This window comes from Orcinus orca, chromosome 10, assembly GCF_937001465.1.
Source record: "Orcinus orca chromosome 10, mOrcOrc1.1, whole genome shotgun sequence".
NCBI classification, from domain to species: Eukaryota; Metazoa; Chordata; class Mammalia; order Artiodactyla; family Delphinidae; genus Orcinus; species Orcinus orca.
In genome coordinates this window covers 8,282,776-8,302,090 of record NC_064568.1, presented here as the reverse complement: position 1 = coordinate 8,302,090, position 19,315 = coordinate 8,282,776, and the positions used below count along the sequence as shown (strand labels likewise).

The 19,315-nt window shown below is 46.0% G+C and overlaps 1 protein-coding gene across 2 annotated transcripts in view; it reads left to right on the top strand.

Annotated features, from left to right (window-relative positions):
* Positions 1 to 296: 296 nt before the first annotated feature.
* The window catches only part of LMCD1 (LIM and cysteine rich domains 1), a 57,946-nt gene continuing 38,927 nt past the window's right edge, over positions 297 to 19,315 (top strand). The window contains exon 1 of one of the 2 annotated variants that reach the window (XM_004274787.3): positions 297 to 475. In XM_004274787.3, the coding sequence (XP_004274835.1) occupies positions 434 to 475 (42 nt within the window). In that variant the 5' untranslated portion in view covers positions 297 to 433. The remainder of the gene's footprint in view (positions 476 to 19,315) is intronic. The other variant, XM_012534816.3, reaches the window with a different exon arrangement.

The following is a 19,315-nucleotide window of genomic DNA, read 5'->3' as shown; positions in this document are numbered from 1 at the left end:
GACCTGAATGGATCGCGGGGCCGGCGGCCCGCCCCACCCTCTGCCCATTGTCCTTTAAAGGAGAAGGGCGTGGGGACGGATTCCTGCCGCTCAGGGACAGATGTGCGCCGCCCGGGCAGGCAGGGGCCGCGGCCGCACTGACGTAAGGGCAGCGCTCACTCTGCTGCAGCCTCCCGGCCGGACCCAGACCAACCGAAGGGAGGGGGGAGCCGTGCGCTGGGATTGGCTGGCCAAGCGCGAGCGCCCGCGCCGATTGGCTGGCGAGGTTTTAGAGGGAGTCCCGCTCTCCAATTAAAGGGCCCCGCCGCGCCGGACTGCGAGCAGAGCTCGCGCTGGGCCAGCGATCCTGGCCATTCAGCCACCACTGTCCCCGCTGCGCGCCCTCGCGCCTCTGCCTGAGAAACCAGGCGCTGTTTGTCCACCCCAGAAGAGGATGGCAAAGGTGGCCATGGACCTCAACCCAGGAGTTCAGAAGGTGAGCTGCGATCTGTCCGTACTTACCCAGATTCTTTCTTTCCCCGTTTCCCTCTCCTCTGTGTTTGAGGCGGCTTACCTAGAAGTAAGGAGAAGGAAATTCATTAAATTCCGAGACTTAACAGAAAATAGAAAAGCTGGGAATACATGCTTGAGCTAACAGGCACACCCTCCAAATTTTACTCTTAAAGGCCGTCGTGTAAAGTTTTTGCCAAGGATCTTAGTTCTCTGATGATGCTAATTAAAATTTAAATAAGGTAGAACTTTTTCTGAAATGGTAATTCTCTGGTCTGTAGTGGGGGGGAAAGACCCTACCTTCCCCCTCCTGTGATTGAGGTGAAGGTTTGGGGAGGGGGTTATATTTACTCACAAGGAATCTCCCTTTTTGCTGTCATCCTAGCGTTTTGTGTTTTACACACACACACACACACACACACACACACACACACACGCGTACGGAGGGGGTTATATTTACTCACAAGGAATCTCCCTTTTTGCTGTCATCCTAGCGTTTTGTGTTTTACACACACACACACACACACACACACACACACACACACACACGCGTACGTTTCTTTACTTGGTGATATTGGCAGTGGCAGCAATTCCAGCACACGGGAACTAATTTCTGTCCCCAGGGTCTGCACGTTTCCCTTTCAAGAAGGGCTGGCCGGGAGCCCAGAAGGTCACGGGTGAATTACTGCCTGAGGGGCCTGCAGCTGTGCCCTAGCTCCAACCACCGCCACTTACGTACCTGCAGGCAGTTGGGAGGGGGCACAGGCCAGAGGCTTAGAGGACCTGTGAGCTGGGAGGAAGCCGAGAGACAGCCTAGACCAGTGGAGAAACTGAGGCCCAGCGTCACAGAGAGTTGCTCCCAGCAGGCAGCAGAGCCTAAGGAAAACCTTTGGCATCGAAACCCCAGCCCTGCCACCCCTTAGCTGCATCACAATGACCGAGTCCCTTTTCTGAGCCTCAGTTCCCTTGTTTCCCATAGGGGGATGATAGGTCCCACCTCCCTCACAGAAGCAGTAACAGCGATGGTACCCTGTAGGGTCATCTCCCAAAGAGAACTTGGTCTTACAGGGCAAATTCCTCTTTAGACATTTGCCATTACCAGAGGCGTTGGGGGGGTGGGGGTGGAGGGGGGCGTGCAGGAGTAGAATGAGAAGGGGGGAAAAAAAAAAAACCTATGTCAGAACCAAGATGCAAGCCAGCCACTTAGAGGTGCAGGATTCACGCATCTGATTTACAGCTACGCCACTGCATGGCTGGCCTGCCCCAGACTCGCATACAGAGAGTGCATGAGACCCTTCTGAATGTGTACACCAGGGCAGACTTCATCAGGGCATCTCTCTGGAATGTACCTGCCCCCATTGCATTTGCCAGACTGTGTGCAGAACCAGTCACCTCTCCTCCTTTGGAATTCTCACCGCATGTTAGACCTTGGTAAGATACCCGGTAATTTCTACCACCAGTGAGTCAGGCACACACTGCTCTCACTTCTCTACCCACCTTTCTAAACTCCTGGAGGACAAACCTTTCTCGCTCATCTCTGTCCTGATGCAGCACGCCACGCACAGCAGGACTCAATCAACTACAAGTGAACGGGCTAAGACCGTGGTGTTCTCGGACAGTACAATTCGTGCATTACTGTTTTCTAACTTGTGGCGGCAACCGGGATATTTGTGTGTCTGAACTGCCTCCCCAAATTCAGCCAATGTAAAAGAGTTCAGAGCTAAAGGGGCAGCGTCTCACTGTCCACTGGAAAATCAGATGGTTCGGGGTGCTTTCACTACAAGCTAGTGGACGGTTAGTGGGTGAAGGGAAACAGGATACACGGAACACCCCTCCTCAGCACCAGCCCTGGCCACCGCTCGGAGGAAGGCTTGCTTTTACTTTCCTTTGCATGGGAGCATGTGATTATCCGGATTAGAGGTGGAACACAGCCTCCGACCTGTCACCCTCTAGTGCCAACTTCCTTGGCCTGCAAAGCGTTTATTTTCCATTTAGATCCAATTACAGGCTTAGCGGAAGAATGTGGTGGGTAGAGATGAAAGGGCGGGTATTTTTTACCCTTTGGGACTGTGACAGAGGAGGATGACCACTTGGTTGATTAACCCATGTCATCAACTCAGAAAGTCAAGAAAAGGGAAGGGAACGAGGGGAAAGCGCCACTTGCTTTTGTATAAGCTTGTGCTTCCTGAGCTGTACAGCAGTGATTAAACACTGGATCACGTCAACAGCACGCTGCACAACTTTTATTGCATAATTTACTTTCAAAATCTGCAACAGTGGGGGTTTTCTAACATTTGGCTTCAGGAGGCATAATCACACTTAGGCATTCTGAAACAATTTCATAGCCCCTTAGAGCTTCAAGGGACCTGTTTACAAAATGAGAAATGATTTCAAATGGGCTACAAGCTGACTCCACTGCCCTGCCCCCAAAGGGATGGGCGCTGCAGGGAATCCCTAGCAGCTGGAAAGTCAGAAAAAAAGTCTTCAAGAGAGAGAACATAAAATCCCAAACCTGGAGTAGGCTTTGAAACCATCTATCCAATTCCGGGCAGACAGGGGGACTGGCCGTGGGTCACATCCATAGTTCGTGGCAGGGCGTAGAAATTGTTCCCTACGTCCTCTCATCTGTGCTGAGTCGAATGCTCCCGTTGGCGGCTCTTGAGTCATGATTTGTTTTTCAACTGGGAAAGAGGTTTCCTAGCATGGAGAGTTTCCCTGAGAATCAGGAACTAGCCACCATGCCCTGGTAACAAAAAGCCTGGAAGGCCAAATGCCGGTTCTCTTGGTGGAATCAGCCACCACTGTGGATGTGTTCTTCTCTTGTTTATTAAGCGGTTAGTATTCTTGTAACCAGATCTGGGTTCAAATCCCAGCTCCACCACTTACTAGCTGTGTGCTCTTGGGTAAGCTTCTGAGTCTGCGTCCTCATCTGAAAATTGGGAGATACTAAAAGCATCTCCCTCCCAAGGGGCCCGTGATCGTGAAATGAGCTGATGCGTACAAAGGGCTCAGCACACGAGCGCAAATAGATGTAGCCATTGTTATTGTCAGTGGTGGTTGTGTATTTCAGCGGGTGTGTGATTGCTGAAAGGAGTCTTTTGGGGAATGAGGGACGTGCTCTTTTTTCTTCAGCTGACTGGCCCGTCTGATGAGTAACTAATTTTCATTCGGCTGAGCGAAAGCCAGCTGCTCAGCCTTGATAACCTACAGCAATGACCGATGACCTTGTCTTCATTCTAGCCCAACAGATACAAAATCTGCTTACACAACAGAGGTCATCAGTCACTGAGCATTTCACTCTGGAGTGCTGGAATGGTAGGCCTGGAAGCAGACACAGAGGTCTTTTCACTTTATAGATTAGGAAACTGAGACCCATACAGGTCAAGCCCCTTCTCTGAGATTGCTAAGAAGGTGGGCCAGGGCCCAGTAGGCTCTGTAAGAATACAGGCCCCTTGGCTGCCAAAGAGCCGTTTGGAAAGGACTAGAACAAAAAGATCAGAGAGCACGTTCACTGCTGACTGTGAGTGTGCCAGTGGACCGGCTCCGGAGGGTTCTCTTTCTCACCCCTCAGCACCATGTCAGAGGAGCATGAAAGAATGGTTCGTCCTAGTGCATTGCCAGGTTCAGCTGGGCGTCCCCCTCCACGCTTCTCCACATCACGTCCCTCCTGGCTTTCCTGTCCTCCAGCTCTGCCCTCCCCTCCATAATTCAGCCCTTCCTGCTTTCACCTCCAGTTCCTGCCGCGTGCAAAACTGCTGGCACACTGCCTGGGCCAGCCAATCCAACATCAACACGGCTCCTCGAGAATTGTCCTTGGCTTCCTCCATCTTAGAAATATATTAAGCTGTCACTTAAAGACTTTAATAGCCAAGCCATTGGATACATGCCCATAGGTGTATAAACAACTTGGCCCAAAGAGAGCCATATTAAAAAAAAGAAAGAGAAAGAAAGAGAAACAAAGAAAGAGAGAGAGAGAGAGAGAAAGAATGAGAGAGAGAAAGAAAGAGAGAGAGAAAGAAAAAGAGAGAGAGAAAGAAGGAAAGAAAGAAAGAAGGAAGGAAGGAAAGAAGGAAAGAAAGAAAGAAGAAAGAAAGAAAGAAAAGAAAGAAAGAAAAAGAAAGAAAGAAATTATCCAAGTCCTTCTTAAAGATCTCCCCAAACAGATGCTGAAGCCACTGCTTGTAAGTTGCAGATGCTTGTCATGTTGTGCAGACACGTCTGAATATATGGGGTTGCAGTTGACAGCTGACTTGCACCAATGCATCCACCCCCTGAGGTGGTGGAAGGCAGGGAAAGGTACCGCACAGATCATCTCTCGGCTTTATTCTAAGCCATCTCAGCTCCAAGGCCTTCTCGCGGCCCAGGGCTTACCAGCAGTTCTACAGGCAGGACAGGGGAAAAATGACTTTGGTATTCCCCTCTGGATCCCGTGGTATCCCTTACGGATCTTCCCGTAGTTTGATCTTCTCTCCATGTTAACTGACTAAAGGTGACGAGGGAGAAAAAGAATGGGCTACATTCAGCAAAGGCCTGGGGACCAGGAAGGAGGGACAGGTGCACAGACTCACATGTGCATCTTCCTTTCCCACCCCCGCTCCTGCTACTTCCGGTGAGGGTAAGTCAGGAGCAGACAAGTCAGGGAATAGTTCCTCCTGTAACCCCCCCACTAGGGTCAGCTGGGCTCCACAAGAGGTATTCCATTTGACTGTGGCAAGGAGAATCTTTCCTTCCAACTTGCACATTCAAAATAGTGTCTGTATAATAAAGTGGAAATCTGTCCTGATAAGCACAGACCCTGGGAGTTCTTATCTCCCCAGTGTTTATCCGACACCATTTAAATATGTATCATAAGAAAAGTTTTCTGGCTGGGGCGGGGGTCGAGTCATTACAGTAACCGCAAGCACTTACCGGTGACTTTGGGTAGGTCACTTTCCCTAGGAAGTGGCCGACCTTGAATGACAACTGGACTTCGTTCCCCCTGCAGTCCACTGACCTCTCCTGGATACCACACTGTCTCCCAAATTACACATGATTATGGGAAGACAGGACTAAAACTCAGTTCCACTAAAAGCAGAATTGGGGAACAGCTTTTCGGGGCCTCCAGAAAGAAGAGACAGCTGCTGCTCTCTAAGTGGCTTTGTTTGGAAGTATCCCCCTCTTCCCTTTCATTTGCTAATAGGAAGAGGATTTGGCTGGCAGCTGCCGTGACCCCACCAGATGCAGGGCCACCAGCTACTTGTACAGGAGACCCTCAAGATCAAACCGTTTCCTTAACGCAACATTGGGGCTATCCTGAACCCATTCTGGGAGCTGAGCACATATCCATCGCACAGATCTGCAGATGCGCCAGAAATGCTGTCTAGATAGCTTTTCTAGAAAGAGTAAAACAAGAAGTCAGGTCTTCTATGTGGGCCAAGACTCTCTTAGTGGCAGAAACTTGTATTTCGTATCAAGCCTAAATATCTGATGTGGAAATCCAGTTGCTCACTGTCTGCTCTTTTATATGAGACGTGTTTACATGTTTTCTCAGAAAGGATGTGCTGGTCTTACTTTCATCATCCATTTGGGCTCTTGTCCCCTAAGGATCTGCAGGAAGACTCATCTGTTCTCTGTTAGGATGGACAAGTTTGGGGAAGGGCACAAGAAAGGAAGGAAAGATGTCTTTTGATGTCACTCAGGATGCTTGATGTCTTCTCACATCCTCTCTCTCTTCGCCTTTAGGACTACTGTGCAAAAATATTAATATCCTTTTTACACATGAGTAAATGAACGCTAAGAGTTTAAATGACTTGCCTAAGATCATATGATGACAAGTTAAGAACTCATACCCGGTCTTCTCCGATTCCAAAACTGAAGCTCTTTCCACTACAGGAGGAAACCAGAGGCTTTCATCAGAAGCAGAAATCTGGTGAAGGACTAGGATTATTACTACAGGCTTCACACACAGATTAAGGTCTTCCTACACATTGACAGTGTGATTCAGGAATGGCCCAGCATTTGCCAAAGGTTACCAGGCATCTGCGCCTCTCTGCTAGTTCTCGGCCACGGCCAGGTGTATACCATCACCCACGCCAAGGCAAAGCTATTTCCCAGGTAGAGAAGAAGGACTTTCTAGATTTCTCTCTTCCTGGGTTTCTAGAAGTCTGATAGAACTGTCTAGAGAGAAAGCTGGTAGAGAGACAATCTAAAGAATCATACAATATTATCCAGAAATTACTGAAGAAGCAATGATACTTGACAAAAAAAAAATCCTAGAGATCCAAGTTCCAGAGCTTCCAGGAAATTCTATCCTGGGGATAAGCTTGGCCTCTGGAATGTGTATCTCTACGTGCCTGGTCAGCCTGACTCACGGTCTACCCAATAACACGGGAATCAGGACCAAGCAAAACAGCCCAAGCCCCCACCAGGACATGCTTTAAAAGGAAATAAGATTGCCGAGGGAGAAGAAACCAAAGGCTGTATTTGGCAAGTCACTCTTTTGAAGGACAAAGTTAGTGCCACGGTCCAGCCCATGGCGGCTGTTTCAAATCCACATGATGTGTGCATGGACTGATTGTTTTTTCCTCCTCCTACTTTAAAACATGGGGTCCTTAAAATTAATCTTTGGAGAAAATGTGAAGGAATCATTATATAAAAGAGCTGAGACAGATCTAGTGATCTGCTTGGTCAGTCCCTTCACGTGGCAGACGGGACATGGGGGGAAAATGTCACATCCAAAATTTACATGGGACACAGCAGAGATGCACTGACTCACAGCATCTTTTAAGAATGAAGGAGAAAAGGGTATCTTCTCTCTTCCGTCACTTCCATGGCCATGGTACCCTGACTTCGTGTCACCCTCATACCTTCAAAGCTCAGAAGGTCAGGTGAACATTTTGGCTGTGAACGTAGCTTTGGCCACATGGTTCAGAGGCCATTTGGAGAAGTGGCTAAACATGCAGCCTTTGCAAGCGTGGAGATCTAGACGTGACACGTAGTTCTGACATTTCCTAGGTCTGCAACCAAGTTGCTTGTCCTCTCTGGACCTCTAGTTCCTCATTTGAGAAAGAGAATAACGGTGCTATATTTAAGCAGGAGTCTCATGAGATAAAGCAGGTAAAGTGCCTGGATGTGTAGTACGTTCTGAAAATAATACTGCCTCCTGCATTGGTATGCCCTCTCATCAGCCCAGTGCAGAAATCCCATAGGTAGTTAAGTGCTAGAACGTGGAAGACCAAGTTCAGCTTACTGACGTCACAGGTGGCTTCTAAGGTATCAGACTGCAGGACCTTCTCTTTGCAGCTAAACTTAGACCTGGCCTTAAATAGACTCTGGTCACATCGTCTGCAAAAATCATGACAATGGCGACAATTTGCCTTGGGAGTGTGGTTGCCACACTTGCGAAAAGCAGCCCTCCCCTTTGCTGAGACCACTCGTTGGCCCCAGCTGGGTGATCTGACCCAGGCACTTACCCTCGCCAAGGCCTCAGATGTCTTGCTTATAAGACAGGGTAACAGTCACCCATTTCTTCATCTAGCAGATATTTATTTAGTACCTATTATGTGCTGAGCACTCAGTACAGGGCAATGAATAAGAAAGTTTTGGTTCCTGCCGTGTTAACTGGAGTCCAGTGCAATGTGTTTTATATGACAGTAAGAGAAGAACCAAATAATGGCAGTGTTCTTTCACTCTGTGTGTTCCTTGACCTCCCCCATCACACACACACACACACACACACACACACACACCCCTCTTCCTCCTCTTTTGCTGTCTACCCTCAGATTTCAGCACTGCACACATCTGAGCCACTCCCAACCTCAGTCATCTCTCCAGTGTAACAGTGAAATAAGTACGACAATTCTGCCCCCAGCTGTTGCATTTTAAACAGGGCACTGAGTGAAGAGAAGTCTGAGGCAAGGGGGCTAGTGGCAGCTCTCACGTACCACTGGTAAGCAGCGGCCCTGTCAGCCCCCTCGCCACTGGCGGTAGACCGGTTGTCTGTGCTCAGCCCATGTTCTCAGGCAGCTCAACACCCCAGGCTCTCTCCTTCCTGGTGCTGGTGTCAGAGGCACCAAAGGGCAGGAGCATGGGGTGAGAGCTCTGAGCTGACTAATGCCCCATAAGAAACCTGCCTTAAGAAGGTAGCGTCTATTTGGGCTATATGACTAAGAGGCATTTCCACGTACTGATTCACGAGGCTGCCCACCAAGGTGACTGACCTGGCTAATCCTCTGACTGGAAGAGGTGGAGGGAACGTGGAGCCCAGCCCTGCCCTCATCCTGGAAGAGAGCCACCCACCTGCCGAGGCACACCTGTGCTCCCCACCCCAGCTTTGGCCCTGTGGCCACCAGTGTCCTTGTTAAGGGGGCTGGCTCTGATGGGGGGAGGGGTCAGCATTTGAGGCTTATTTTAGAGGAAGTCTGGGAGGGAGATTTTGTTTTTAATCTTGGTAGTAGATAGAGGAGAGGTTTTTAACCGGGGATCCGTGGATAGAATTGAGGGACGTAAATTAAGAAAACTGTTGCATCCTTGTATACCCAACCTCTAACTGAAATATAGCGTTTCCTTCCATTATAAATGAAGACAAAAGCCCTGGCCGTTCAGCATCCCCTATGCCTTTTTTTGTTTTGTTTCTGTGTATGACATTTAAGTTAGAAAATGATAACTGGAAATAGACCCCATTCCCTTCATACCGGTGGAAATCTGATGTTTTCATAATCCTGTTACAGCCAAGAGAAATGCCAGGCATACCGCTCATGCTTGTCCTTATTCTGAAATAACAGTAATTAAATCCACGGCTGGTCTTGTTAATTAATTTAACAAAGGCCCGTATGTTACTAAATTACAGATTTGTTTTTATATATTGGTCTTATTTCAGTAATATTCATTTCCTTTGTAATCCTACATATTTTAATCTGTGCATTTAAAACATGGTTCTGAGAAGGGACACTTCCATATCAGACAGTCAAAAGGGCTCAAATAGATTAAGACTTCTGTCGACATAAAGCTTTAACAGTATTCTACACACATGTGTGCACAAATATACACATGTATGCATATATAAACACACATGTACACACACAATCATAGTGGATTGAGATCTGAGGTCCTTAGAATGGACAAACTGGGTTCAAATCCCAGCTCTGCCACGTGTTTCCTATTTGGATAAATCACATTACCTCTAAGCCTCAGTTTCTTCATCTATAAAGTGGGCCTAAAAATTGTCGTCACAACAATAATCTATTAAGTTCTTAACACAGTATTTGACAACTAATGAATGTGTGTTACACAAGAATTATCATCACTATTGAAACAGCCAATAAGAGTGAAATGGTAAAGAGAATGAAAACATTATTTTGATGACACTTATTACCCACCTCTGATTTGGCTGACTTTAAGAATTTATTCTGCGCAAACACGTATTCCATGTAATTATTATAAGCCAGGGACTGAGCTGGGAAGCGGAGAAGTAAAAAGGAAAGAAATCCCAGAGGCTGATGGTTTGAGAGACAGAACAGCCAGTCTGGCCATCAGAGAACCAAAGCAGTGCCAAAGGCCTTGATCAGAGGTACAATCGAGGGAGTGAGGGAGATCAGAAGAGGAAGTACTTAACCTCACCTGGGGAGGTCAGGGAACGCTTACCGAGGAGACGGCATCTGAGCTGCGCGTTGAAAGACAAGGATGAATGAGTAATGGGATCGGGTCGCAGGCCAGTTTTATGCGTTCCAAGTCTGAGACGCATATTCTCCATCTGATCTGATTTCTAATTTGGGGAATATCACCCATCTTGAACTACAGAGAAATACATTCCTACGTATCCATCCATCCATCAGGCATGTCTTGTAACTTTCTCGTATGAGAACTTGTTCCTCTTGCCTCTCAACCAAAACCCTTGGGGGTGATAGGATAGCAGAGCCTGCCAGCTGGCATGCTTGAGACTCCTAAGCTCAGCAAAGGAGTTCCAGCAAGCTCACCCCCAGTCAGTTTGAGTTTTTGCAAGAAGATGCAGATTTGTGTTGTGATCAAAGGAAAAAAAAGTTAACTGAGGGTATGCAACATATATGGAAAGAAAGGAACACACAGAGACACACACACACACAGCACACTCTGCAAAATTCAGCACGCGGTCCTTGTGAGCAGAATGTGAAAACACAATTCAGAGGACCGTAGGATGGTGTGTCCACCCCAAGTTTTATTCACCTTCCAATTCTCAAGTCCTTTAAATGGTAATTAGAGGAAAAGAAATCCTACAGAGGATTCCTTGATAAACTGAGAGGAGGAAAATCAGCCTTTCGAAATATGGAGACTTGAGTAACGAGATCCAGACTCTTGCATCAAAACAATTCCTTTTGCTCCGTTCTTCAGATTTCTGACTTGGTCTGAGACTGTGGGTCTCTTCTTGCCATGTTTTTGAGCAGGTGATGCCTCAAAATGAAAACCATATGGTCTGGATATCAAAACGCCACTGGGATGAGTGTTGTCAGTTGATTTTTTTCAGTTGCTTGTGGTACGTTAAACAGAGGAGGGATAAAAATCCCAGCTGATTCCCTGCCAGTTATCTGGAAAATGAAATTCTGGGGATCATCCCTGTGTTTGCAAGGATCTGACAAAGAGGTGAGGTTTGATGGAAAAGTTGTGTTTCCTCGAGTCTGTCCTCATTCACAGCCAACAGGCCCAAACAGCCTGTGGAGAAAACACACCTTACACTAAGATTCACACTAATTAGAACGGCTCTTGTCACCACCCTGTACCTTTCCTTGGACCCAGCCCAGGGCTGAGACCATCACAAAGGAAATCATCATATCCTTATTTGAATAATTGTTATACTGTATATTTCAGCAATTAGAATTAATTTTTAAGAGGTAGAACGGGCCTTACAGGTTCCCTGGGTCAACTTCCTTGTTAACAAAGAAGGAGAGAGATCCAGCAGGTTAGGTCATGTGCTCAAATTCACAGAGGTAATTAGTAGAAGAGCTAGGATTAGAATTCAGGGTGTCTTAGCATCTCAGGTTCAGAAAGACTTAAAATCTATTTTGTCTGGGCTTCCCTGGTGGCACAGTGGTTGCGAATCCGCCTGCCGATGCAGGGGACGCGGGTTCGTGCCCCGGTCCGGGAAGATCCCACATGCCGCGGAGCAGCTGGGCTCATGAGCCATGGCCCCTGAGCCTGCGCGTCCTGAGCCTGTGCTCCGCAACGGGAGAGGCCACGACAGTGAGAGGCCCGTGTACCGCAAAAAACAACAAAAAAAAACAAAACTATTTTGTCCAAGTAGCCTATCCAAAACCTTAACTGGGAGATGAACCAGAGCGCCAGATGCTGTAAGAACCACTGGCAAGCACTGAAACTTCGTCAAGAGATCTGGTTTTTTGAACCCCTTTAATTATTAGACAGCTCTTTCTTATGTTGAGCTAAAATCTCTCTCTCTCTCTGCAACTTCCCACCACTCCCCATTGGTTCTCTCTGTTTTCTCAGTTCCTTAGTTCAAGGATGCAATGGCCACGTTTTTCTAACATTCTGGTTCTGGTTCACCGACCAAGTCCTACACATTGGTCAAGACTGAGGTCAGAGCATCTATTTCCTGGCTTACTTCCTACCTGCTGGGAAGCCTAGAATATGCTTTTAACAGAGTGACATGGCCCACAGACAGCCCCCACTTTTTGTTTTGGCATCAGTTTTGAGACGTGTGTCACCTCCTCCAGGTAGGTACTTCCATCCTCACCCAGTAGGGAAGGCCACTTCTGTGCCACCAAACTATCCTGTTCCTTGGAAGAGAGTTTTTTTTTTTTTTTAAGTGGAAAGACATGTCAAGTGAAAGGAAATAGGAAATTTTAAATCACTAAGGGAAGAACTCCAAACCCATATCATAAACACTCATTAAAAATCAACACTGTTCCACATGCACAGTACCTGATTGATCAAAAGTAAGGGGGGGGGTGGGTAATAGGAAATCAGAGGCAGCTATGAAGGAAAAGAAGAAAACCTTGGTAAATAGGGTAATATCTTTCTGAAAAGCTTTTAAAGATGATTTGCAACGTTGTCATAGCTTATTACTCTATGGAACACTAGAACAGTAAGAAAGTAGTCTAAGTTTTATATCCTTATGACTCTTGCGTCTGGAGAGAATGCTTAGTAAATAAATATGAAATCTGGTCATCAAAATTAACTCGATTTCATTAAAAGATACCACTAAGAATCGAAAGACAACCCAGAGAGAGAAAATATTCATAGTACATATATCTGACAAAGGATTGTAACCCAAAATAGATAAATAACCTCTATAAATCAATAGTTTTGAAAAAGCAATCCATTTTTCTTAATAGGTGAAGACTTCAACAGGCATGTCACAAAAAAAGATGTCTAAATGGCTAATAAGTCTAGGAAAAGGTGCTCAACCTCATGACTCATCAGAGAAATACAAATTAAAGGCACAATGAGATAGCATTATACACCCTACAGAATGATTGAAATTAAACAGTGACAGGAGCAAGTGTTGAGGGACTTCCCTGCTGGCACAGTGGTTAAGAATCCGCCTGCCAGTGCAGGGGACACGGGTTCGAGCCCTGGTCCAGGAAGATCCCACATGCCATGGAGCAATTAAGCCCGTGCGCCACGACTACTGAGCCTGCGCGCCCAGAGCCCGTGCTCTGCAGCAAGAGAAGCCACCACAATGAGAAGCCCGTGCACCGCAATGAAGAGTAGCCCCTGCTCGCCACAACTAGAGAAGACCCATGCGCAGCAACAAAGACCCAATGCAGCCAAAGATAAATAAATAAAATAAATTTAAGAGCGAGTGTTATAAGGGCGTGGAGCAGCTGAACTCACATACATTGCCAGGGAGAATGTACATGACACACCCACTTTGGAAAACTGTTCGGTAACCTCTAATAAGATTGAACATACACCTACCCTGTGACCCAGCAGGGTCTATATCCATGAGACAGGTGCACAGATGTCTACCAAAAAACTTGGACAAGAGTAGTTGGAGAAGTTTTATTCATAATAGCCAAACTCCGGAAATAATACAAACTTTCGTCAACAGGAGAATGAATAAATAAATTATTTTACATCTACACAACAGAAAACTACTTAGTATTAAAAAAACTACTAATATATGCATCAACATGGGTAATCTTAAATAAGTTGGACAGAAGAACTCATACTCAAAAGACGACCTACTGTCTAATTCCATTTGTGTGAGATTCAAAAACAGGTACAACCCATCTACAGTGACGGAAGTCAGAACAGTGGCTAAGAAGAGGTTGTTACTGACTAGAAAGGGGCATGAGGGAACTTTCTGGAGCACAGGAAGTGTTCTTTATCTGGATGGTGGTCCCAGGGGATATACATATAAAGTACTCAAGTGAATACGTGGGATTTCTGAATTTTTACTGCATGTAAATTTTACCTTGAAGCACTGTTAGAAAATAATCAAGACAATATCTGACAAATAACTGGAAAGGGCTGCACATTCAAGCAGAAGGATGTGGGCACAAAGAGGTTGAGGGCTGAGTTCTTGCTTCAGCCCCGGGGAGGTACCACTGTAACAGACAGCTTTGTTCCAGGGAGCTGCCACTAGGACACTTTAGAACCTCTCCAGTGACTTTAGTCTGGCATTAAAGTTTCTGCGTGATGGGGCCCTGTTCAGCCTTATCCATCACTACAACATTCTGCTTACCCAACCTGATCTGTCAATTTTTCCCTGAAAACACTTGTTCTTCCTCACTCGCATACTAAAAGGACTTCTTCTCCATGGGCCAAAGTCCCATCCGTTCCTTCCTCCATGAAGCCTGCAGTGCAGACAAAGTTCTCTCTCCCAGCATGGATTTTGCTCTCCTACTGAATGGACGTTTAGTTTCCCAAATGGTCCTGGAACACGTGTTATCACTGTCCCACCCGCCTAACTCCTGTCCCGTAACATCTTTTTTGTCCCTACATCCTCCATTAGTAAGCTCCTTGAGGGCAGGGATTGTGCCTTAATTCTCCTTTGTGTCACCTCGGAAAGGCTGGCATACAGTAAGGGCTCAGTAATATTATGGACAGAAAAGGAAATGGGATGGAATCAGGATACAGGAGAGAGAAGGAAAGGTATCAAAAGAAGTGAGAGCAGGTTGGTTCTCCTTCCTGACAGAGACAAGGAATCCTGAGAGGATAGAAAGGGGGAGAGAGAAGATGGGGTCGGAGGACACAGACAGACATGGACTAGACTAGGTGAGACTATTAACCTCTTCCACAGCCCCATACACGTTGCTTAATCTAAAACCTTCTTGAGGGGGATGGGGAAGACACCGTTCCAAAGCAGACTCGGAACTTTTGAAGTCTGGTCCCAAGTTTTATTATCCTCCTTCAGACTCATCTATAAAAGGATGGACTTTAAGATGGCAGATGAGCCAAGCTTTCATTTGTTTCCTTCCTTCAGACAACAAACTGAAACCTTCGTCTGAACCTTGAGGCCCCCTGTTTCTGGCTGGAAGTCTCTTGAGACCAAACTCCAGTGATTTCTCTGATCTGGGGAGGAAGTTGGCTGGGACCTCTCAACAACGCCAGCCGCATCTCAGAAGGGTTGGCCCTTCTGAGAGATAAGATCCAGAGGGACGACTGAAAACTGGCTGAAATTTAGTCCAAACCACTCATAGCTCAGGCCGATATCTACTTTAAGTTTCTAGTCCTTAATGAATATTTATACCAAAATAGAGCCAGTGGAAAAGTTCCATCTGTGTGGATTTTAAGAGTTTTGCCTTCCCTCAGCCACGTTAACAAACTCAGGAAAGTGGCAGGATTCCTGCCAAGCACATGCTCTTTGAAGTGCAAGAAATTCTGAGAAGGGCCCTGGACCCATCATATTTCTTCTCATCCTGAAGGCTCAGAGTCGGCATTCCCTTCTTTAAAAATGCTTAGTATCAACACCTCTCGGTACTTTACAGTTTCAGCCCAGCCTTTGACACTGTGCTGACCGTGAGCGCTTTTTTGAAAGAGTAGATAAGCCTATTCAAAGCTCCGCTGGGCGAAATTGCTTTGCTGGTTGCTATTTCTTCCCATCTTTTGAAAATCTGAATGGTCTAGTTAATCACTTTAATTCTCCTCTTTACTCTGCGAGTGGAAAAATGGCCCCACATTTTCTCCTCACTTTTATTAGTCATTCCATACTCCTTGGGACCAAATCACCAGAAACTTGAACCAGTCCTGCTCTTGGTATGCGGGGCAAAAACAGAAGCCTTGCCCTTGCGCTTGGCATATTAACTGCACTTATGAAGCACGGGCTACGTGCCAGGCATCGTGCTACATAGTTTCTTCCTAATCTTTACGCAAGTCCTATTTTACAGATGAGTAAACTAAGGTTCAGAGGGATGAGGTAAATTGCCACAGTGACATAGCTAATGTGATGAACATGAATTAAATGTTCAGGTCCCCGTCTTCCCTCTAAACCATTTCTCATCTATACCGAACATGTTTACAGGGTTCCAGGACTATGGGCCATGAACCTGTTGGTCACAGATGAATTGAGTTGGTACCCAGACATGCATTAACAATGCTGAATCACAGTAGTCAGAATTTGTCTCCCTTTTCAGTTCTTTCATCCTTTGGATTATATCCAGGAGGAAGTCTGCACCTGGTGCTAAAATGGCTTTAACACCTGGATCACCTGCCCAGTGTCACTTTGAACAGATGGAGAGTGGTCCTCAGGTTCAGAGCTTTAAAATGGCAAGAGTATTAGCTAGAATTGAATGTTGTTGTTTCATATTTATTGTATTTTTTATGGCTACCTCCTATTCTTTCAAAACAAACAACTTTTTATTGAAGCATAGTTGATTTGTAATGTATTAGTTTCAGGTGTACAGCAAAGTGATTCAGTTATACACACACACACACACGTGTGTGTAGATATATATTCTTTTTCAGATTCTTTTCTATTATAGGTTATTATAAGATATTGAATATAGTTTTCAGTGCTATACAGTACGCCCTTGTTGTTTACCTCTTTTATATACGATAGTATATATCTGTTAATCCCAAACTCCTAATTTATCCCTCCCCCCCACCCTTCCCCTTTGGTAACCATAAATTTGTTTTCTATGTCTGTGGCTTAATTCCTATTTTTATACAGTTTAGGGATAAAGGTTTTTTTTAGGAAATAGGTTTTTTAAAAGTGATGAAGAAAAATTATAAATAAACAATCACAGATGGTATACTGAGGATAGGATTTAGGAAGAAGGAAATAGGGCTTCATAAACACCTAGTACTTCATAATACCTGATCTCTGCAGCACTTTCCAATTTTCAGTATCTCTTATATAAATTACCACACTGGATTCTCACAACAACCCCATGAAGCTGGTAGGAATTATCCGTTTTAAAGATGATGCATTGAAAAACTTGAGGTTCAGAGAGCAGGAACTGCTCACCGTGGTCACACAGGCAGTGAAGAAAGCAGCCGGAGTTCAGGTTCAACTCCAGCATGTACGATGCTCCGCCAGCACTCCGCCGGCGCATCACGTCAAGGGCAAGAGCAGATGAAGGGCTGTTGCGAAGCAACGGGCCAAGGCCAGAAATGCCAAGGAAAGTCTGCAGAACTTGATGACTCTCCCGATTGGCCTGAGTTTTCACAAGTTCCCCGTGCTTGTATATATTCTATTTCATGGACAAGCCTGCGTTTGCTCCATTCTGGGTTTCTCTAGAGAAGTCTGACTCTCCTTCTAGTGAGTCCCCTTCCAGAAGGTTCAGAAACTGGTCCTCCCATCAGGGCAACATCTCCTACCTTCTGAGGCCCACTACAGAAGGGGTGACACAAACTAGAAATGGGCCCCTCAAGGAGGAAAAGCCAGCCTCCGCCCGGTAAGAAGAGCATTTCTTCCAGCAGTTGACTAAGGTTCAGACCGCAGGTCCAGGTGACTGGATGAGCAGGGATTCCATAAACGTGGGAGAACCAGTGGGTTTGGGTGGCAAAGGAGGTGAGTTGGCAGTTCCATCAGTCTATCCACAGAGAGTTTGCAGGAGCTGAACACACTCCTGGAAATGATGCCAAGAGCCAGAGGGAAGAGTTGAAGCCGTTTGAGCAGATTGATGCATAAGAGAGAAGCATCCTGAGAATCAAGGGGAGACCAGAGCCAGTGCTGGAACCTTGGAGGAGGGAGGGGAGCAAATGAGGGGGGCGGAGAAGGGCTGCCCAGGCGGGTTGGGTGACCAGGGAAGGCTAGAATTCTGGAAACCACAGGAAACCAGGGTGGACCTTCTTCCAACTTGTCCTGCAGACAGCCGCCTCAAATGGAAGAGCTCTATCATGTGTTAGCTCTTACGGCACCAAGAAGCATTGCTCGAAGGCAAAACTGAAAGCGTTACCAAGGAAGCTATTGAAACCCATGTTTATTGAGGAGCTGCTACGTGCAAGGCACTGCCAAAGGCACTGGTGATAGAGAAATGAGCTAGACACACAGGGACCCTGCCCCCATAGAACTTACGGCCCAGCAGGAAAGAATGACATTAAAGAGTTATATCCATGATTAAATAATTACAATCATGATGGGTACCACAAAGGAGTACAAGATACAGCCTTTTCTAAGACCCTGTGATAGGGGTAGCTAAAGGACGAACAGGAGTGTGTTAGGTGAAGGGAGAGAGATGAGGAAGATGGTCCAAGCAGAGGGAACTGCATATGGGCTGGCTTAGAGGTATAGAGGAATTTGGCATCTTTTCTAGGGCATATGGTTAAATGAATAATTCTAAATTTACTCCAGAGATAATTTTCTGGAAAGGAACTTAGCTTCAGTATCTCTGATTTTACATATTCATTGTGTTCCATGACCTTCAAAGGTGGGACCTTGAAAAGTGGCAAAGTGAATGACCATCTGCTAATTTTTGCTTCATAAAAGTGAAAAACTTGGCCTAAACCCTCTCTAAGGTGTTTCCCTTTCTAAGAGTCAGTGCTTTTCTTGTGTCAGGTTTTTATAAACGCTGAATTCAACTCTATAGAGTATGGACAACTAGTGCTTTATGTAGGGGGAAAATCAAGGAAAGGATGAAATATTTGAAAGTGTATTTAATGTTAGTTTTAATAGCAATAAAGAGAGAAGAGAGAAGTCATTTATAAGAAGGATACTTGATTTAAACCAAGAAAATGTCTCATGAAAAACACAAGTGCTTTCTTTCCATCAAGGCACCAGTGTTGGCTGAAGGAAACGTGCGTCTCAATGCTTCCCTTGTCCTATACGTTAACCGTGAGACTCCCAGCAGGAATCATTTATATAAGCAAAGCCTTCAGACATTTAATAACAGTGTTGTACATTTACACGCACATTTCCTTTTAAGATTTTAAGATTCAGATAGGCAAGATAAAAAATCCTCCAACTTGGTTTGCTAAGTGCCCGCCCCCGTTTCCAAAATTAACCCCAATAACAGTGTGTTATCCTTGGAAAGCTCAGTGATGCTGCAAGTTCAGAATTCAGATGCACACACCCCAAATTACATCCTTACAGGAAGCCGTTCTTGAGACATCAGGCCTCTAGAATCAGGAGAGTCGTAGGAAAACTGGAGAGAGATAATGAGTAAATATTGCCAGCCTCAAGCTCACAGTTTTACACTTGAGGAAGAGTCTACTAGGGGTCCAAACCTAAGAACCACGCAGCCAGGGAGGTTTTCACTTCCGAGGGTAATCTGGGGGCACCAAGCTTGCTCTCGTTTGGGAAAGGGGCGGGGGGGGGGGGGCGGTAAAGACTCCCTGCAAGGACTTTATTTTCTTTTATCTCAACTCCCCCGAGCTACTTCGTAAACCTGTAAATAAGATTCCCAGGAGGACCGGATAACTTCTGGCTCTGAGCAAGGGGCTTTACTTCCATCTCCCCCAAAGCTGGCAGGGC